The 22,215-nt window shown below is 41.4% G+C and overlaps 2 protein-coding genes across 8 annotated transcripts in view; one reads left to right on the top strand and one right to left on the bottom strand.

Moving 5' to 3' along the window:
- Positions 1 to 597: 597 nt before the first annotated feature.
- Positions 598 to 2,520, top strand: Pyurf (PIGY upstream reading frame). The gene is made up of 2 exons (XM_027429723.2): positions 598 to 896; positions 2,036 to 2,520. Exons 1-2 carry the CDS (start codon positions 700 to 702, stop codon positions 2,175 to 2,177), a joined length of 339 nt encoding a protein of 112 aa, XP_027285524.1. The 5' UTR covers positions 598 to 699; the 3' UTR covers positions 2,178 to 2,520.
- A 16,318-nt stretch (positions 2,521 to 18,838) lies between these two features.
- Herc6 (HECT and RLD domain containing E3 ubiquitin protein ligase family member 6) overlaps positions 18,839 to 22,215 on the bottom strand; it is a 61,545-nt gene continuing 58,168 nt past the window's right edge. For 5 of the 7 annotated variants that reach the window (XM_035448543.1, XM_027429724.2, XM_035448544.1 and 2 more), the window contains exons 21-23: positions 21,463 to 21,646; positions 21,261 to 21,363; positions 18,839 to 20,285 (exon numbers count right to left, since the gene is read on the bottom strand). In XM_035448543.1, coding sequence (XP_035304434.1) covers positions 20,071 to 20,285; positions 21,261 to 21,363; positions 21,463 to 21,646 — 502 coding nt within the window. In that variant the 3' untranslated portion in view covers positions 18,839 to 20,070. The remainder of the gene's footprint in view (positions 20,286 to 21,260; positions 21,364 to 21,462; positions 21,647 to 22,215) is intronic. The other 2 variants (XM_035448547.1, XM_035448548.1) reach the window with 2 other exon arrangements.

Raw genomic sequence — 22,215 nt, 5'->3', positions numbered from 1 at the left:
AGATGTAACAAAATTATTTTCATTTCTGTAATTTTGCTATGAATTGTAATGTAAATATATGTTTTCTGATGGTCTTAGGCGACCCCAGTGAAAGGGTCACTTGCCCCACAGGGGTCTTGACTCACAGGTTGAGAACCCCTGGCTCTCTGTGGGAATGAACTAGTTGTTCTTTATCGTGGTATTTACAATTAACAAGCCTAGGTTATAAAAACCCTTCACAGTTACAGAGTAAGAGAACAGAGTCATTCTTTCCAGGTTCTTAAATATTTGAATGGGGACGGAAAGCAAAGAAGGTCACAAAAACTGATACTGTACAATTAACACTAAACAAGCTGTTGCTTCTAACACACTCAATATGCCTGTGTTTGAAGACTCTGAAGACAGCCGGCTGCCCAAGTCGAAGACTAGCGCTGTATGACTGGATTCCGGCCCTTGGCATCTGTGATTATCCTTGCAGAAAAGTTGGACACAGAATGAGCACTGGTTTAGTTTACAGTTTCGTAACAGGCATGGTGTAGCCACTGACCCCGGAACGTCAGTCACGCTCCCGGAACCACAACGTCAGCGCCGGCTGTGCGGGGGCTGCATTCCGCAGAACACAGAGGGGCGGGGCCGGCCCTGGCCAGGGTGACCGGCGAGTCGGTGCCGGGAAAGCCGAAGAGGGGTCGGATCGAGGCCCGGTTGGCTGTGGGAGCGGCCATGCTCAGCGCCGCGTGCCGCAGGCTCGTCCCGGCGCTGCGGGGTCCGCGCGCACCGTCTGCGGTCGCCGGGAGGTGTCTGCTCGCGCCTGGGGTCAGGTCCTTCGCGGACCAGGGTGGCCGGGCGGAGGAGCCCCGCACCTTCCACCCGGAGCTGCTGCGGTGCCTGGTGTGCCCGCTCTCCAAGAAGCCGCTTAGGTGAGACTCAACCTGTGGCCCCGGAGAACCGTGCTGGCCCCGTGGCCACAGCCAGCGCGCCCGGAGCCCCCTCCCAGCGGCGGGTCGCCAGGCCACACACCCCCCCCGCTGGGGTCAGTCCCGCCCACGACGGAAGCAGCGCGTTTCTTGTGCTCTCCGGTGACTGCTCTGGACCGTCAATCCTGGAGACCTTCAAGGAAGAGGGTTTCCCAGGCTGGCGTCTCCAGAGCTTGTTGAACCACAGGGTCAGCGTCTGGACCTTCTTTCCTTCCTTCCTTCCTTCCTTCCTTCCTTCCTTCCTTCCTTCCTTCCTTCCTTCCTTCCTTCCTTCCTCTGTCTCTCTGTGTCTCTCTGTCTCCCCTCCCCTCTCTCTCTCTCCTTTCTCCCCTTTCCCCTCCCTCTCTCTCTTCCCTCCCCTCTCTCCCCTCTCTCTCCCCTCTCTCTCCCCTCTCTACCCTCTGTCCCCTCCCTCCCTCTCCCCTCCCTCTCCTCTCCCCTCCCCTTTCTCCCCCCTCTCTCCCCTCTCTCCCTCTCTCCCTCCCCTCTCTCCCTCTCCCCCCCCCTCCTCTCTCTCGACAGGGTAGCTTGGAGCCCTCCCTGGGACTCGTTTTGTAGAGCAGGCTTGGGCTCGAACTCACAGAGATCCACCTGCCTCTGCCTCCCGAGTGCTGGGATTAAGGCGTGCGCCACCACCACCTGATCATCTTCAGGCTTTTATTTTGCATGTTTTGATTCTTAGTTATTTCTTTCTGTTGTCTTATATAAATCCCTCTAGCATTTAGATCAACAGAGGAAGTTCTCCGCCCCTCCCCCCCTTCAGAGTGACTTGGGGTTGACCATAGCAAGGAAGGAATACTGGCTTGAAATGTAGACATTTTTTTCTAGCTGGTATGAAAAGGTTAAGGCATAACTTGGGAATGAACTTTATAAAAGATAATATGAGATATACTGATTCCAATGGAAAAAACTACAGGTTGTAAGATGATTTCCAAAAGAAATGGTTGGTTTGACTTAGTGCATATAAGACTAAAACTATTGGAGGAATTACTCTGTACCAAGAATTAGATAGGTGTTCTTTATTATCAAACTCTTCTGACCTTTGATTTCCCATAGTTCATTATGTTCTTTTTCTTCCTCAGATATGAAGCATCGACAAATGAGTTGATTAATGAAGAGTTGGGAATAGCGTATCCAATCATTGATGGGATCCCTAATATGATACCACAGGCAGCAAGGACAATACGTCAAAATAAGAAGCAAGAAGAAGTTGAGCAACATTAGACCATGATTGTTAAAAGCCTAACTACTGACTTCTAATACTGTGTACCTTTAACAGGGAAGGGCAAGAACAGTGATTCACCTCTGCCTGCCTGCCTGCCTGTTCTCCCACTCCTCTCCTTAGCAGGACTGTCTGATCTGCTTTCTGGAGAATTTCCCGTAGGGCTGCACCAGCACAGCCAGGCTTTGCTTTTACAGTCTGCTCTTACTGCCACGCCAGTATGTTTAACCTGGATGGGTCTAAAACTCTTTAAGCAGTTAGTGAAACCACAGGCGGGATGATGAAAGAGATCTGATGTAACATCTGTGAAAACTTCGTATAAATCCATTTGGTTAACAAAAAGTCTTACTTGTCTTGTTTCTTTCCGGCTTAGGACTGTGGGACAGGCTGTGGGAGCTTTTCACCCACAATCTGCCTTTGTGTTTTGAAGATTCGAACTTATAACTGCTGTACCAGAAGCATTCAGAGAAATATCTGAGTACTGATGAACAGCTTCAGTCATCAGCTGGGGCCTGTTTTTCATCCCATTCATTTAAAAGTTAGTCATTTGAAATGTTGTCTGTTTGGTTTTAAGATTGGTGGTAAGGTTCAGTACTTAGAGAATTCTGGGTGTGTAAAATTACCTTCGTCACTTTGGCATCACATGCTTCCATCAATAATAAAATAAGATGGAAGTTGACAGTTTACCACAAAACCCAGTTTGCTGCAGTGGGAGGGTGGCTGTTTGAATGTTTTTGTCTCAAGTCTGATAGTAAGAGAAAATGTGAAAATACTTTATGTAACTACATTTTATTTTCAGAGACATTTAATATTCAAAATAGAATAATTTCTCAGAGAAGGATAAAGTCAGTAATGGGAAGCTGATTATGTCCATTTAAGTTTAGAGGCATGTTTCAAGGTACACTCAGTTATTTTTGCCTTGGGAAATTTGATAAGTGCTAAAGGATTGGAACAGAACTGAATAGGACCATGCAGTATCTACTTGAGAAGCGTAGCATGAGTGTTTCAATCGTTACCTTAAAGAACTTAGGAACTGGTTATAAATTTAATTGGTTACACACACCTCAGCCCAGGGCCTTGTGTGTTCTATGCAAGTGCGCAGCCACAGAAATAGCCTACCCCTAATTTACTAATCTACTTTCTATTTATGTGGGGTAGCATTGCATGGGAAAAAAAAAAAAAAATCACAGGACAACTTTGTAGAGTTGAGTCTCTCCTTGTACCATTTGGATGCTGGGGCTTCAACTCAAGTGGTCAGGCTTGGAGGTGAGACCGTTACCATCTGAATGTCCCCCAATTGATTCTTAATGAGCCAGCATCCTAAAGTAGTTTCATAAAAGATTGACAATGATTCTTCCTGTGAAGAGAAAATTAACAACCTGTCATGTGCTTCCTATTGAATTTCCAGTATAATTAAGTATAAGTCACTTTCTTAAATTATCCCTTGGCAACACAGCTGAGCTAGATGTTCATATAACATCTCAGTTCTTGATGTGGAGTCTTTAACACTGAATTTCACACTTAACCAACTGGAAACTGAACAATGTGAATGAACAGTTTCGCTGATAAAGCTAGTGTTAATCTGATAAGTCAGTTGCAGCTTTTTGAACTTAATCATTTTAGGAAGCTGACAAGTTGTCTCTGAGGGAGCTAAGTGTTTATTGTCTCACTATAGAATCTCCGTGTACAAACTACACCGGGTGTGGTTATTGGCATAGTATACAGTCATTTTTTCTCAGAACCTAGAGAGGAACTAATAGCACAATTTTACAGATGGGCAAACAAGCATATCAGTATTGACCAGAGTCAGAGTTCATCTGAAACTCAGCACTTGAGAGGTGCATGCAGGAAACCCTTTATCAAAACCCTAACTAAGCTCGTGCGGTCACCAAAGAAGACAAGCAAGTAGAAGAATGGGGAAGAGGAAGTGGGTGAGTGGAGGGGGTTAAGAGGGTACTGGATAAACAAAATACACAATATTCATGGATGAAAATATGAAGCCCATTTGCATAATTAATATACTGCCATTAAACACCTTGACCAAAAGCAGTTTGGGAAGTAAAGGGTTTATTTGGCTTATACTTCCATATCAGTGTTCATCATTGGAGGAAGTCAGGACAAGAATTCAAACATCAGGAACCTGGAGGCAGGAACTGATGCAGAGGCTATGGAGGGGTCCTGATTACTGGCTTCTCATAGCGCTCAGCTGTGTTCTTAATAAAACCTAGAACCACCAGCAAGGAACAGCATCATTCACCATATGATGGACCCTCATCCATCAATCTCTAATAGGAAAATGTCCTACAGGCTTGCCTACAGCCCAATTTTGTGGAGGCATTTTCTTATTGAGGTTCTGCCCTTCCAGATGACTTGTGTCAAGTTGACATAAAACTACCCAGCACAATTGTTCCCTTGTCAACTTGATTCAAAAACAACACATCATGGTTAAGACACATCCCTTCCTTTCTCATTCATCTGAAAGATCTCATTTTAAAATATAAATAACTTAAAAAAATTCCCCAGTCTTTACAAATTTAAACATTTAAAAGCTCAGGCTCTTTAAAATGGCCGATCTCTTAAAAGTGTCTCAGCCATGGGTTGCTATAAAATCAAAAATAAATACTTTCTTCTAGAGGGAAGAAACAGGGCACATTTTTAATCAAATCAAAGCAAACTCTATAAGTGAAATCAATGTTCAATGTCTGGGCTTCGCTCACAATCTTCTGGACTCCTCCAAAGGGCTTGGTCACTTCTCTGTGTCTACCCTCTGCCACACACAGCTCATCTTGTAGGCTGCAAGTTGGCTCCACTCCACAACTGCCTGTTCTCAATGGTCATCCCATGGTATTGGCATCTCCAAAACACTGGGGTCTTCTGCTGCCACTGGGCTGCAATTTTCACCAATAACCTCCAACCGACTGTCTTCATGAGGCCAAGCCTCAACTTCTCTGCCTGACCATTTCAATGCCAGGCCTTCAACTGCTGCTGAGGCTGCATCTTCACCAGCGGCCACTCCTGGCTTCTCACAGTTCCAAATTTCAACTGCTTTTCATGACCCCCATTATGTCTTCAAAACCAGTACCACAGTAACAAGTTCAGCTGTCAGTGTGAGGTACAACCTTGGCCATCTCTGGAACACAGCCTGTGTTTGCTGACTCTCAAGAAACACTTCCCAAAAGATTTCACCTCAGTGATGCCCGTCTCTTCTTAATCACCGCTAATTTCTTAGCTCCAGCCAACCAGCATCAAGTATTCCACCAAAACCAAGGTTTCACTTTAATAGTTCTGGTATCTTGTTAATCACATCTGATTCTTCAATTGAAGCTAACCAGACCACAGAATCTTAATTCAAAATAACAAATGGCCCTAGTATTTAATTGGCCCTTTGAATCTTCACAAGCCAGGCCTCCCTCCATCATCTGTTTTGCCCTCAACATTCTTATTGTCCAAGCTCCTATAGAACAACTCACCAAGCATTGAACACTCAATGGATCTTCTTGGCCAAAATTCTAAAGTTCTACCGCACACTCCCCATCCCCTTAAACAACAATATGCTCAGGTCAGTCACAGCAATACCCCACAATTCTGGTTTCAACTTGTCTTAGTTAAGGTGTATATTGCTATGATGAAACAGCATGACCAAAAAGCAAGTTGGGGGTATGGTAGTTTGACTAAGAATGGACACCATTGGCTCATATATTCAAATGTGTGGTCACTGAGAAGTGGTATGGCCTTGTTGGAGGTGTGTGTCACTGTAGGTGGGATTTGAGGTTTCAAAAGGCCAAGCCAGTCCCAGGCTCTTCTGCCTTCTATTCAGCTCTAGAATTCTCAGCTACCATGCCTGCCTGCGTGTCATCAAGCTTCTCTGCCATGAGGATTAAACCTCTAAAACTGTAAGCAAGTCTCACTTAAATGTTTTCTTTTTATAAGTGTTGTCATGGTCTCATTTCTGCAACAGAACCTTGACTAAGACAGAGAGGAAAGGATTTATTTGGGTTATACGTCCATATTACTGTTTATCATCAAAGGAAGCCAGGAAAGGACCTTAAACAGGACAGGATCCAGGAGACAGGAGCTGATGCAGAAGTCATGGAGAGGTGCTATTCACTGGGTTGCTCTCATGGCTTGTTCAACCTACTTTCTTACAGAACCTGAACCACCAGTCCAGGGACGGAACCACTCACAATGGACTGAGCCCTCCGTCGGCAATCCCTAATTAAGAAAATACCTTATTGTCCTGCCTACAGCCCAATCTTATGAAAGCATTTTCTTAATTGAGGTTCCCCCCTCTTAGATGACTTTAGCTTGTGTCAAGTTGCCATAAAACTATCCAGCGCATGGTAACACTTACCTTTTATTATTTATGTGTGTCTGAATAAACTTGTAAGGGAACATAACCCTTCTCCAAGAAAATAATATTGAAGCTAACCTTAATTAAGATAATGGCTGAGCCACAGAATAGCTTATTGCCTTTCATGTTCAAGTAATATGGGGTTTAAAATCATTTTTCAAGTGATTTAAAATTATTTTTAATATTTTATTCAAAAATTGTAAAATGTGACTAAGAAGAGGTAAGTGATAAACAATCTAACCAATGAACTAAAAATCCTGACTATTCTATTCTTTCATACTCCAAGTCTACAAGGAGATAATAGGGGCTTCCCTACCAATTCACCTAAACCAGCTAACTCTTTTTATCATTGGTATTCAGACTCCTTGATAGGGAGATCTCTGAGGTTGTCAGCAAACTTGGGCACTGTTCATTGTTTGACATGATCTCAATGACCCCTGGCTTAAAAGTTAAAAAGAAGTAACAATGGTAGGCTAAAGAAATACATCAAATGTATGCATGTGTGAGCATATGATTTTATTTCTTGGTGGTCATGAAAGTTTTTATTTTCCACCATTAGCCCTTTAGAAGGATTTGCTAAAACAAGAATGCACTAGAATTAAAATCGGATCAAGTACAGGTATTTGAAAGGGAGAGGGGCATTTCTTGTCATTGCTCTGGGTGGGCTGTGAGAATCTTCAGGGGCTTTCTCAAATAATGAGCACCCCTGCAGAACAGACGATGTGATGGCATGATAAACTGGGTAGATGAATTTCTGCTCTCACAACCTAATTTACAAAAATACTTGGTGTTCTACACGTGTATATCTGGTAGAATGTTCTCTAAGTTAACTCTAGAAAGTGTGGTTATTGTCTCATAAATGACAATCCTTCAGTGTTTAATGAGAATCTTATTGCTTCGTAATTCTCAGTGTGAGAGAGACATATACATTCTTACAAACATTCTGCATATATCCACAGGAGAGTCAGTGCCAGAAAATACGTTTTGCAAAATGACCTTCTACTCCTTTGTCGACTACATGGTGACTGTCCTTGGCAAGCTCTCTCTGCCTACCTTTCCCAGAATTCTCCTCGTCCTAGTCCTACCAATCTTCCTCCCTCATTGGCCAGACAGTGTTTTATTCATCAACCAATAAGGGAAACATATATACAAAAAGACACCCCCCATCATCTAAGAGAGGATATAGCTATGACTATCTAGTCTTCAGTCTCATCAAAGACCCAAGAAGGAAAATAATACGTTGGGTGCCAACTGAAGGTGGGGGTTAATTAATTCACTAGACCCAAGATAAATGATAAATGGGTGTTTTATTGGGGAACAACTTACACAGAACAATAAAAAAAAAAAAATGCAGCGTTTTCTTTGCCCTTCCAATAGGATTCGAGACCCAAGAGAAAGAGAGCAAGTGAGACAGAGACCACTTCTCATGCTTTCTTCTTTCCGCTTCTGAAGCCACGCCTAAAGGGGTGTGGCCACCATTACCGGTTCATAGGCAAGATGCCACTCTACACTTACCTTCTTTCCTTGTAACAGGATTTTCTTTTTTGTACTACTAAAGTTTTATTTATTGAAAAAAACTAAATTAATAAAATAGTGTCTTCTACACATTAGACTGAAAAGCAACAATCCAAAAAGTTGTCCTTGGTTTTCTCCACTAATGTCTAATGTGCCTTTTCATTTTGAGCAAACATCTATTTACAAAAATAAAAAAATCCAACAACACAAAAACAGGACCCAAAATTCATAAATTCTAATTGCTTAGGCTGAGAGATTTTACTGTCTGAAGTACCACATGCTTCAGTTATGAACTATAAATAATACTGTTCTGTAGCACAATAGGGTGACTAAACTGCATGGCATTTTATAAAGTACAAGGAATATCTCTAACAACAAAATGTTCTTGCAAAGGAAAATTAGTTTCTTTTTTTGATCATAGTACAATGTATACATGTATCATGCCCCTTAAGTAGGTGTGATTTTGTGTCAATTTAAAAGACACCTTATATTTTAGTATTGTACATTTATGATTGCCTGTTTTTTTGGTTTCAGTCTAGACCAGTCTAGGCCTTCCTAATGCTGTGACCCTTTAATACAGTCCCCCGTGTTGTGGTGATCCCCAACCATGAAATTATTTTTGTTGCTACTCCATAACTGTAATTTTGCTACTATTATGAATTGTAATGTAAATATCTGTGTCTTCCTATGGTCTTAGGCAACCCCTGTAATGGGTTGTTCTACCTCCCAGAGGAGTTGTGATCCACAGACTGAGAAACACTGGTCTAGACAGTAAACTCTGGTTCCAGAATTTTGCTTTCTTTTGGTTACTCAATTGAACACCAGTGCCATGTGTATGGTAGATTACCATTACAACGTTTATATTTGTTTATTTTTTAAATATTTATTTATGAATGCATATGTGTATATGCTCACATATGTCTACTGGTGGCATAGAGTCTCAAAAGGCACACTGGATCCCTTGGACCTGGAGTTTCAGGTATGTGCGAACCACCCAATGTGTGGGTATTGGGATCTCTGATCCTGTGATAGATCAGTAAGCTCTCTTAACTTCAGAGGTGTCTCTCCTGCCATCTTTTTTGTCTAAGGCAGGGTCTCTAAACTCAGGCTGAAGCTCCTCCAACAACTCCTGCCTCCAGAGTGCTAGGATTGCAGACATGAGCCATCATGCCTAGCTGTCACGACATTTCTAAAATAATGCTTAGTACTAAGCAGGCAGTTAGTTCCTGAGCAAATACATGACTCAGACAAGTCTTACTAAATTTTAGTGTTTTTGTTTATTTTTAGATAATTTTATGTATGCATAGTATACATATGTATAGAATATATAATACCTTGATCATATATACCCCAAATTTCTCCCCAACACATGCCCCTCACCTTCAAAACCTGTTTTTTTTTAATAACCTGCTGAATTCAATTAATGCTGCCTGAATAAGCATGGGGAACTTGCCGGCAAGTCTTATACTTTAAGCTCAGATAACATCTTGAGAGCTAGAGAACCTTCTGCTTATATAAAGTTGTGAGGTTAGGGAGTTGGCTCAGTGGGTAAGGTACTTCCTCAGGCATGAGGACTTTATTCTAATTGCTTAAAGACCACATTTAAAACATGGGTATAGTTACCTAGTCCTCTGTATCCCCAGCACTTCAGAGTGCAGAGGCAGGCAGTGAGCTGGGCCTGACTGCCTGCTAGCCTGACTCCAGATTCAGTGGAGACTGCCTGGATGCAATAAGACAGTGATAGAATAGGCCATCCAAGGGACTTTGATGGTACCGTGAAGGACCTCACTATCCTTGGGGAGTGGGGGGGGTTGGGGGGTCAGTGGAGGTCATGGGAGGTTAGAAGGGTGAGGGAAAGGGGGATTGATATGTAAAATAAAAAAAGAAAGTAGGCTGAGCAAGCATGAAGACTAAGCCAGTAAGCAGCACTCCTCCATGGCCTCTGCTTCACTTCTTGCTTTCATGTTCCTTTCCCATGTGGGTTTCTGCCCTAACTGCCCTCAGTGATGGACTGTGATGTCAAACTGTAAGCTAAAATAAACCCTTTCCTTCCCTCCCCCACCCCAAAAAGAATAGGCGTTTCAATGGCCTCAGCCTCTATGCAAATGCATCCAGGCACACCCGTGTGTCCACACACAAATATATACACATGACATACACAAAACATTCTTAAAAATTCTGAGGATGGAATTGAAATTTACATGTGAAAGTTCCCCAAAGTAAGGAATTGATAAAGAAAATGTGGTACATTTACACAATGGAATATTACTCAGCTGTCAAAACAATGACATCCAGAAATTTGAAGTCAAATGAATGGAAATAGAAGAAAATCATCCCAGACCCAGAAAGACAAACATGGTTATGTACTCATTCTTAAGTGGATATTTATAGTGGGAAATTACCAATACGGAGTCAGGTAGAAATATAAGGGTATTTAATAGGGAAAAGCCTTACTTACAGAGCAACCTAGCCAGCCAGCACAGCAGCAGTCTGTACAGCAAGAAGCAAAGTGAAACCGAAAGAGCAAACGTAGTCACACTACAGCACTCTGACCACGCCCTCACAAGCGTGGTCAGCCCCTAAGAAGGCGTGGCTACAGCTTCCCCTACAGATATTATCTGTAAAATAAAGCATAACTATGCTATAGTCCACAGACCCAGAAAGACCTGGTAACAAGGAGGGACCAAGGGGGAATGCCTGGATCTCCCTGAAAGAGGAAATAGAAGAGATTTCATGAGTGGACTGAGTGCAGGTGGGGATGGGAACATGAGAGATCAGATTAGAGTAAGAGATGGAGGAGCAAAGTAATGAAAGAGACTACTGAAAAGAGGGGGCATTTCAGAGTCAGGTAAAACCCCGGTGTAAGGGAATTTCCCAGGAATCTACAAGAATGACTCCAGCTAAGACCCCTAGCAATAGTGACCTAAACTGGCCATCCCTGTGATCAGTGGAGGGAGTGGGAAACCACCCCAGCCACATAACCTATGACCTACTGTCTGTCCCGCATATGGAATGTGCTAGGGTAAGGATGGCCTCGAGATTGAGGGAGTGGCCAACCAATGATTGGTCTAGCCTAAAACCTATACCAGGAAAGCAAGCCCCTCCCTGATACTACCTGGGTCACCAGTACACAGAGACTGGATGACCCAGAGACCCAGGAAAGAACCAAACAGGGCTGGAGGGGGAAAATGTTGACATAATGATGCCTAATGATATTGTGCTGTACTCATAGATTGATGCCCAAACCAATTGTCATCAGAGAGGCTTCATCCAGCAACTGATGGAGACAGATGCAGAGACCCACAGCCAAACATTAGGTGGAGTTTAGGGAGTCCTGAGGAAGAGGGGGAGGAAGGATTGTAGGAACCAGAGGGGTCAAGGACACCACAAGAAAATGCACAGAATCAACTAACCTGGCCCATACAGGTTCACAGAGTCTGTTCACCAACAACCAGGGAACCTGAATGGGACTGACCTAGGCCCTCTGCATGTATGTTACAGTTGTGTAGCTTGGTCTTTTTGTGGGACACCTAACAGTGGGAACAGGGGCCGTCTCTTGACTCTTTTACTGGCTTTTGGGACCCTAGTCTCCATACTGGCTCGCCTTGCCCAGCCTTAACATATGGGGAGGCGCTTTGTCTTACTGCTACTTGATAAACACGTTTTGTTAGTATCCATGGGAGACCTGCCCTTTCCTAAACAGAAATGAAGAAGGAGTGGATTGGGAGACAGGAACGGGATGGGGGGAGTACTGGGAGGGAGAAGGGAGGGGAGACTGCAGCCAAGGTGTAAATAAATAAAATACCCAACTTTAAATAAAATAAGGAAAGAAGAAGAATTAAATGAGTTAAACATGGTGACACATGCCTTGCAATGTGTCAAACAGGAGGCAGAGACTAGTAAGTTTGAGGTCAGCCTGGTCTACATAGTGAGTTCCAGGATAGCCAGGGCTGTGTAGAGGGACTTTGTCTCAAAAATAAATAAATAAATAAATAAACAAATAAATAAATAAACTGACTTGTGTAATGATAGTGTGTGGAATACCACAAACCAGTTCTCCAGGGAAACAAGTCTACATAGTTAAAATTATAAAACAGAAATTGTCCCATGGGCATATTGTACTTGAAACATTTAAGAAAACCTCAGCCAGAACAGTAAACTATTAGTGTCTGGACCACCAACAGTTTTCTTTTTCCATCTTTGTTCAGAGTGATAGCCACTACAGAAGGGTGTAGCCAGAAACCCAGGACTCCTTCCCTATGAGTTCTCAGGTAAAGGTTAAAGTAGCTCCTGGGAGGATCAGGTAACCAAAAATTTATGTAATTATTAAAGACAGTATATGCATGTATTTCTCTAACTGACATGTGGAACAACTGTAGAAAACCGTATACAGGGGGTGGGAACAGAGTCAGGTGGGGAGACTGGGAGGAGAAGAGGGAGGGAAAACTGCAGCCAGGATATAAAATAAATAAATAAATTTATAAAATATACAACTATATATAACTCTTTGGGGGAGGCCATAACCTAACACTCTCGCTATTAACTGTGTGGGACGTAGATGTGAGCAAAGCTGTAATTAGAGCAAGCAAATGATAACAGTTGGTAACTTGAATTCACAGTGGCACAGAAGAGAATCAGAAATCATGAAGTTAATGTAATCAATTCTATAAATATACTTGCTTTTAAAAAGAAACCTACAAAAACACCAAAAGGGGAATCTCTAAACAAGCAAGCAAGGGTCCAATAAGACAAAAAAAAAAAAAAAAAAAAAAAAAGGCTCAAACAAAGCAACACAAAACAAAAACTCTAGAAAAATACCATTGAATTAATTTTGTGTTGGCTGTCTACTGTTAGGTATGGGGCTTCCCTTAAAGTTTGGCTAATATACCCAGTGAAACTCCCTTGGAAAGACCCTGATTTTTTTCCTTTGCTACTACAGATAGCTTCTTGGTTATGCAAGTACTCTGTGCCTGCTTTCCCCTGTCAGTGATGGGACCCTTTCTAGCTGGAACTTGTTCGGATTTTATGTGTGCTGCCACCTTCTCTTTGGGTTCATATGTGCATTAGGCCTGTTGTGTCTAGAAGACACTGTTTTCTGGGATCTCTGCAGAAGATGAGTGGATTGATGTATACAAACCAGGAAACAGTATCTCTGAGCCTTGAGGGAGGACTTTGATGAAGGTATCCCGTTTAGAATTGAGGACTCCAAAATAGATGACTCTCAGCATGCTGTCCGGACTTGAGTTTTTGTAGTATTTCCTGTCTTCTGAAAGAAGAAGCTTCTCTGATGTGTCCTGAATGAGTCACTGATCTATGGGTATAACAGTATGTCATAAGGAGTTCTTTTTATAGCTGTGTTCCTTTAACAGTATAACAGTATTACCTTTTCCCATAAACCCATGACCTATCTAGTCTCAGGTTCTTGGCTCCTTTAGTAGTGTCAGGTGTGGGTTCCAACTCATGGAATGGGTCTTCAATCTAATCAGAAAGCAGTTGTTTTCTCCTATATTATTTACACCACTATTGTACCTGTATATCTTGCAGGCAGATGGCTGTTGCAGGTTGCAGGGTTTGTAGTGGAGAATTGTCTGTGATTTTTCCAGGTTTGTAGAGTACCTTCCAGAACCATGAATATTAGTCACTAGGGGTGAAGCTTCTAGTTAGGCACCAGCTCAACTTCTCTGTGTTCAGGGATGTGTTTTCATAAATTATAGAGAGCACCATCAAATTATAGAGAGCAACCAATACCCTGAGATGTTTGGGGGTGTCTTAGTTACTGTTCTATTGCTGTGAGGAAAGACCATGACCAAAGCAACTTCTAAAAGGAAGCACTTAATTAGGGCCTTGCTTCTAGTTTCAGAGGGTCAGTCTATGATCCTCTGGTAGAGAGTGTAGCAGCAGGCAGACAGGCAGGCATGGCACTGGGCAGTAGCTAAGAGCTCACATCTGATCTACAAGTTGCTGGCAGAGTGAGAGTGAGCCTGGGCCTGGCATGACTTTTGAAAATTCCAAGTCCACCTACAATGACATACCTCCTCCAGTAAGGCCATACTTTCTCTAACAGGGCCATACTTCCTAATCCTTCCCAAATGGGAAGTTACACTAAGCATTCAAATATGTGAGTCTATGGGGGCCATTGTGATTCAAACCACCACAAGGGCTTTTTAATGGGTCACTTTGGCCAATGTCTCAACAAGATACCTATTCCTGGCACTGGAAGTTTTACTTGGTGCCATAAGATATCTAGTTGTGCATTGTCATATATATATATATATATATATATATATATATATATATATGATCAGTGCCAGTAACAGGTAACAGGTTTCCCTATGGTTTTTCAAATGGCCTTTAGTGTTACTTGTCCCTCCCCGTAATCCCTCTTTTACAATTTCTTTCCCATCCCCCTACCATAACAGTATATTCTACTTACCCTTCCTTGGGAGAGCCTTTTCTTCCCCCTAATCCCTTGCTAGGTACCTAACTTCTGTGACTATTCAGATTGTAGCACACATATCAAAAGCTTAAAAGCTAACATCCATGTATAAGAGAAAACATACAATATTTGTCCTTTTTGGGTCTAAGTTACCTCACTAAGGATGATTTTTTCCTAGCTCCATACACTCGTAAAACTTTCATGATGTTGTTTTTTCTTTTTTAAAAATATGATTAGATTTTTAAAAATTCTGCTATGTGTAAATGTGCGACATTTTCATTACCCGTTCAACAGTTGATGACTGGGCTGTTTCCAATTTCTGGCTCTCATGAATAGAGCAGCAATGCACACGGTTGAGCAAGTGTCTCTGTAGTAGGATAGAGAGTCCTTTGTGAACATTCTGTAGCTCTATTTCCAGCTCCCTGAGGAACTACCACACTGACTTCCATGGTGGCCACACACGTTCACCCTATCACCAACAATGAATAAGTATTCTCCTCATCCCAAATCCTCACCAGTACATGCTATCATTTGTTTTATTGATTTGGTCATTCTGACTGGTACAGATAAAATCTCAAAGTCATTTTAATTTTCTTTTCCCTGGTGGGTAAGAATTTTGAATATTTCTTTAAGTGTTTCCCAGCCATTTGTGTATCGTCTTTTATAACTCTGCTTAGTTCTGTACCATTCTTTGATTTGGTTATTTTCTTGATGTTCAGAATTTTTAGTTCTTTTTATATTTTATATATTTTAGAAATAAATCCTCTACTAGATAAATAGTCTTTCCCCATTCTGTAGGCTGACACTTTGCCTGACTGACAGTGTCCTTTTCCATAAAAAGGTTTTACAGTTTCATGAGGTCCCATTTATTAATTGTTGTGTCTGTGTTATTGGTGTCCTGTTCAGAGACCCCTTTCCTGTGCCAATGAGTTCAAGACTATCAGATTCTCACTTCTATCAGATTCAGTATATCTAGTCTTATGTTAAAGTCTTGATCCATCTGGAGTTATGTGTGGGTGATAAATACGTGGTGATAAATACTTTAATTCAGGGTTGGGGAGGTGGCTTCATGGGCAAAACATTTCCTATAATAATTATGAGGACCTGAGTTGGATCTCCAGCTCCCACACAAAAGCCAGGTACAGTGGTGTGTGCTAGTAAGCCTTCTGGGAAAGCAGAAGCAGATTCTGGAGGCTCGTTGGTCAGCCAGTCTGGATGAGGCAGAAAAGTCCAGGTTCAATAAAAGACTCTTTCTCAAAAAGTTAGTAAAGAATGGTAGATGGAGACACTAAAATCAAACCTCTGGCCTACATAGATATGCACATTCAAATACACTCACATACCCACATACATACATACATACATACATACATACATACATACATTTCACACACACACACACACACACACACACACACACACACACACACACACACGCAAAATAAGAAATAGTTAAAGTCAAAGGATGAGAAAACCTGGAGAGGAATTTCATTAACAAAATGGGTTGGTGTGGGGAGCATAAAAGGAATAATGGTAGAGGCCAAAGGAACCTCTTCAGTGAGCATCTTTGAGGGCACCATTCCCAGAAAATCTTCCAGAGGCATCTGAGCTCAATCCCCAGAAGAAAGGAAATGTCTGACTTTGTATAACCTTTTAAGGGTAGCAGAAGTTTCACACCAAGTGATTTGGTTTAGCATAGTGTATGTGATAAAAAGAGTGGAGAAGCCAGGTACTGACTGGTTAGGACCATGACTCCTAAGGAGTTGCTATTAGGCCATAGTACAGATTGTGTGTTAACTCTGTGTCCCTGAGAGCGCTGCAGGGAGACACGGTCTGATTCCGGCAATAGGATCTGGCTGAAAGATGCAGGCCTGTGCTCTTACCAAAGATAAGGTCGGTCATATAATTCAGTGGCAAAATACTTGCCGAGCATGTAGAGTTCTAGGTTTTACTCCCAGCAGGAAGGAATGGAGCTCTAGGTTGGCCATTTGTGGTTGCACTTATTTCTGACTTTTAAGTTCTGTTGTATGTGATCTATTGGCCTGTACGTTTTGTTTTCTAGTAGGCACTCTGTTTTTCACTATATACTCAAGTCACAAAAGCAGTGCATATAAACCCCCTATATTAATACTTTTCTATTGATATGATAAGACATCATGAACAAGACAACTTACAGAAGGAAGGGTTTATTTGGAGCTACAGTTGCAGAGGGATACAAGTCCACAACAATTACAGCAGGGATGGATGGCAGCAGTCAAGCAGGCAAGCATGGTGGCTGCTTTCATGGAGCTGGAAGCTTTCATCTTGACATATAAACAGCAAGCCCACTGTGCAAACTGGAAATGTGACATAGCTCTTGAAACCTCAAAGTCCACCCCCAATGACATACTTCCTCCAGCAAGGCCACACCTTCTAAACCTACCCAAACAGGGCCACCACCTATGAACCAAGTATTCAAATATCTTAGCCTATTGGGTCATTCTCATTCAAACCACCATACCCTTCAACATTTCTCTTTTTTCAGTTATGTCTTGGCTATTCTGAGCCCTCTGCATAATATATTTTAGGATCAGTTTATCAATTTCTGCAGGATAAATTGCTGGGATTAAATTAAATGATCATTTGACTACATGTGCTGGTCCCAGCTTTTCTAGGTTTGAGATTAAACAGTCTCTCAAACAGTAAGCAACATAGCAAGTCTCTCTCTCTCTCTCTCTCTCTCTCTCTCTCTCTCTCTCTCACACACACACACACACACACACACACACACACACACACACACACACACGACACATACACAGACATGGACAGACACACATACCATATGCACACAGACACAGACAGACAGACAAAAAGGCACCATACATACATACATACATACATACATACATACATACATACATACATACATACATACATACGCACATATACAAACACACATGCAAACACAAAAAATGGCATGTTGCTATCAGTAAATATAATCTCTCTGTGCATATTAACTTAAGATTTCTTTAGTTTCTTTCAACAATATAGTTCTCATTATAAATATTAAAATTTTTATTAAAATTGCTGTCTGGTATTTTTATATTGTAAATGATGCTTTTTTTCAATTCAGAATATTATTGTGATCTTGAGTCCTGAGCTCTTTTTTTTTTTTATTTTTATTAATTCAAGTTAGGGAACAAGCTTGTTTCACATATAAGTCCCTTCTCCCTCTCCCTACCCTCACCCCCATCCCTCCTCCCCCACCCCAACCTACCCCCACCCCATCCACCCACCACTCCCCAGGCAGGGTAGGGCCCTCAATGGGGGCTCTGCAAAGTCCACCAAATCTTCCTGTGCTGGGCCTGGGCCCTTCCCCACGTGTCCAGGGCCAGAGTGTATCCCTTCACGTGGGATGGGCTCTCAAAGTCCCTTCTTACACCAGGGAAAAATGCTAATCCACTTCCAGAGGCTCCCTGGAGTACAGAGGCCTCCTTATTGGCATCCATGTTCAGGGGGCTGGGTCAGTCTTGTACTGGCCTCCCTGACAGCATCTAGGGTTGATGTGCTCTCCCTTGTTCAGGCCAACTGTTCCTGTGGGTTTCTCCAACCTGGTACAGACCCCTTCCATCTTCATTCCTCCCTCTCTTCAACTAAATTCCCGATTTCAGCTCAGTGTATTTCTGTGGATGTCTGTCTCTGCTTCCATTAGCCACTGGATGAGGGCTCTAGGATGGCATAAAGAGTAGTCATCAAGAGTCCTGAGCTCTTTCTATATTTACTTAATCTGCTTCTACATAGTTAATATAATTTAAATTTACGACAGTTTTGTTCTTTGTTTTTTAAATGATGTCTTCTGTTTTCTTCATTTTATTATATGGATACATATCCTGAATACAGTGCTATATGGACATGATAAGCCTTCCTATCTCCTTGGCAGTGGGAAGCATTCAGTCTTTTGATATTAAGAAGTCAACGGTATGTAGGTTTTATCAAGTTGTCAGTTTCCTGTAGCCCTTGGTTGCTTTCCCATGCATGACTAGGTGTTAAATTTGGCCCAGTTTCTTTTCTGCCTATTCTGAGGTATTCTATGGGCATTCTTTCCTATTAATGTGGTGAGATGCAATTGATTTTTAATGCATTTCTGGATTAATTCCTGTTTGGTTCTGAGGCATCATCCCTTCTACATTTTATTGGATGTGCTCAGTACATTAAAATGTAGCAAAGGATTTTGGTGTCTGTTTACATAAGATTTCTATGGTTTTCTTTCCTGTGACATCTTTGTCTGGTACGGAGCAATGCTGGGGTCAGAGAATTAACTGAAGTGTTCCCTCTTCTAGTGGTATACTTGCTTTTGTTGTTGCTGTTGATGACACACATTTCATAATCAACATTTATTAGTTTATTTGGTTCCTTTGGAGTCCAGTAAACAACTCACATACAAAGTCTCATAATGTATTATACAACATCGGTACAAGAAAGGACCTTTTTCATGAGGAGGGCCTGTCACAGCAGCATACAGGCCACTCTTATGACAAACTATGTGAGTTTATGCAATCATTTCAAAGGTGTATAATGCAGTTTATGTTTTAACGTTAAGTAAAACCAGTAAACAAGATGTATTGGTCATTTCCCACAGTAGTTACATTGCTTCATTTACTCTGTTACATCATAAAAAGACACATTTCAACTGCTTCACATTTTTCTGATGACAAGTAGGTATGGGCTCCTGATTTAGCTCAGTATTTTACTGAATTAACAGTATCTACATTTAAAATGACTTCAGGAGCACTGTAATAAGCATAAGTATAAATATGTTCAAACAATCCTAAATCTCAACACTTAGATATTGAAAATAAATTATTTAGCATTTACTAGGATCAAAAACTCCAAATATAATTCCTAATACAAAATATACATCTATATGCCTCAAAAACGTGCTAAAAGCAATCTATATTTTTGCTAACATTTTCAGAATTATACATTCTTTCAAATCAGTCATTTATTATTGGTACAGTAATATTTTAAATAAATACTATTTTATTTATTTATTTTTAATTTAATTTAATTTAATCATTAATTATTTAATAATAATAAAATAATTTATTTATAATTTTTAATTTTGGGGGTTTTGTCTGAATGTATGTCTGTGTGCCATATCCAGGCATTGCCTCGGAGGCCAGAAGAGGGTGTTAGATCTACCAGAACTAGAGACTTACAGATAGGAAATGAACTGCCATGTGGGTGCTGGGAATTGAACCCTGGTCCTCTGGAAGAGCAGCCAGTGCTGTTAACCACTTCGCTCTTTCTCTAGCCCCAATACTGAATATTTTAAATATTTAGCATATTATGAAATGATAATTGTTGTTCAGAAAATATTTCAGCCAAAACAAACATTCTAATAGCAAAGGAATATAGCAAATATTTTACAGAATATTGTTGTACTAAAAATATTAATTTATAACTTCTTCATCTCAAAAACTATCCAACTAATTCTAAGTAATCTCCTTTAACCTCTTATACTAATTAGATTAAGGAAAGACAGAAGAACCAAAGGTCAAAGACCTAATTCCTGAGGCTGTGACTATGATGCTCAGAGGTGGTTATTTCATCATCTTTGGGAGACAAACCCCTTGTTACTGTTGATTGCTACTTGAAGTGCTTCTTCCATTCTTTCCATTGTAGAATATTTCGGCAGGTCTAGAATACTGTGACATGTCAATGATCTCGGGTTATCATCTTCAGTTAAAGTTTGAGGGCAACGAAATCTTATTCCTTCATACTGTAGGCCTTTTACATGAAGCCTATCAGATCCTGTAAGAAATACTAGGAAGGAATACAATTTTGTTAAGATATTTCATCTAAAAAACCCTCAAGATAAGAAGAAATTAATGGTCATATTCAATAAATATTGAGTACACTTTTTTGTTGTTCAGATAAAACTACACAGGGGCAGGTAAGACCTAGAAAAGTCAGACATTTGGGTTTGTCCTCTACAAATTCATGCCATTAATAATATATGTGCCCGGGGGAGGTGAGAAGATGAGGGAACAGTATGGTCAAGTTGGGGGAAGGGTAGAGCAGGGGAGCAATGAAGTATCTTGATAGAGGGAGCCATTATGGGGTTAGGGAGAAACCTGGTGCCAGGGAAATTCCGAGAAATCCACAAGGATGACCCTAGCTAGACGCCTAGCAATAGTGGGGAAGGTGCCTGAACTGGCCTTCCCCCGTGATCAGTATTGTGACTGCCCTAATTGTCATCATAGAACCTACATCCAGTAACTGACGGAAGCAGATGCAGAGATTCACAGCTAAGCACCAGGCTGAATCCCAGGAGTCCAGTTGAAGAGAGGGAGGAGGGATAATATGAACAAGGGGGAGTCAAGAGCATGACAGGGAAACCCTCAGAGACAGCTGACCTGAACTCCTGGGAACTCATATGACTCAAGCCTGACAGATAGGGAGCTAGGCCCTCTGTACGTGGGTGACAGCTGTGTAGCTTGGTCTGTTTGAGGAGCCCCTGACAGAGGGACCAGGATTGATCCCTGGTGCATGAGCTGGCTTTTTGGAGTCCACTTCCTATGGTGTGATGCGTTGCTCGGCCTTGATGCAGGGGAGGGGCTTGGTCCTGCCTCCACTTAATGTGTCAGGTTTTGTTCGCTCCCCATGGGAGGCCTTACTCTTTCTGAGGAGTTGTTGGGGTGGGATGGGGGACTGGGAGGAGGGGAGGGAAGGGGAGCTGTGGTTGGTATGTAAAATGAATTTTAAATATTTAAAATTTTAAAAAGTTACAATACTTACGGAGAAATTTTTTCTTTTCATCCAAAGTTAATTTATGGAAAGCCTTCCAAAAGAGTAGAATAGTTGGATGTGATTTGTGGTATTCTCTTTCATACAGTGAATTCTTGAGAACAAGAGAAAAGAGAGAGAGAGAGAAAGTTTTAGGAAGCATATTTATGAATAATTTGGAAAAGTTAGAGGGTACTTTTAGGTTTTCACTTACATTTTCAAATTGTTTCCAGTCACAATTATCATTTCCAGTTATCGCTGTCTTTAGTTCTTCGGGCTGGAACTGCCTAATTATATCCAAGTTACACACCGTGTAAAAACCCCTATAAAATTCCTTATAAATCGTCTTTACAGAGGTGTTAAAAATGTAATCAACACACTTAGAAACATAGTCTTGCCTTGAGGAAAAAAAAACAGTGACATACTTTATCAGTGACTACAATATCATCCATTTTGCTCTTTTTACTCTATTGAAAAAAAAAAGTATATTTCTTTTCTGTAATCCACAAAGTCTATACAACACAGGGAGATGAAAACCTGGCCAACTAGAAGAAAGGTCCTTTGAGAATATAAGAGAAGGATTCAGACTTTAGAGTGTTCTCATTCTCCTTATTGCAAGGAGCAATTGTAACTCCAATCTGAACCTAAGGGATATGTCCCATTAAAATGGGAAATGCACTTAATACATCCAACCTACTAAAAATTATAGCTTAGCCGTTTTGCTCACTGCCACTCTCCACCATCATAAGGAAGTATTGTACTTCACATGACTAGCTTAGAAAATCGTCAAAAGCTCAGAATTTGTGGAGTATGATGACTATGGAATGCCATGTGATTTCCCATCACAGGAAACTAAGGGTGGACAGAAGTCCAACCATCTAACCCTTGCTTCTTTGCCTCTATACATTCCTCTCTGCCTCTCTCATCTCACTCCCTCTTGTTTGTAGGGAACCATGCAGTGTAAACA

This window comes from Cricetulus griseus, chromosome 8 (genome assembly GCF_003668045.3).
Source record: "Cricetulus griseus strain 17A/GY chromosome 8, alternate assembly CriGri-PICRH-1.0, whole genome shotgun sequence".
NCBI classification, from domain to species: domain Eukaryota; kingdom Metazoa; phylum Chordata; class Mammalia; order Rodentia; family Cricetidae; genus Cricetulus; species Cricetulus griseus.
This window is presented reverse-complemented; position numbering and strand designations above follow the sequence as displayed.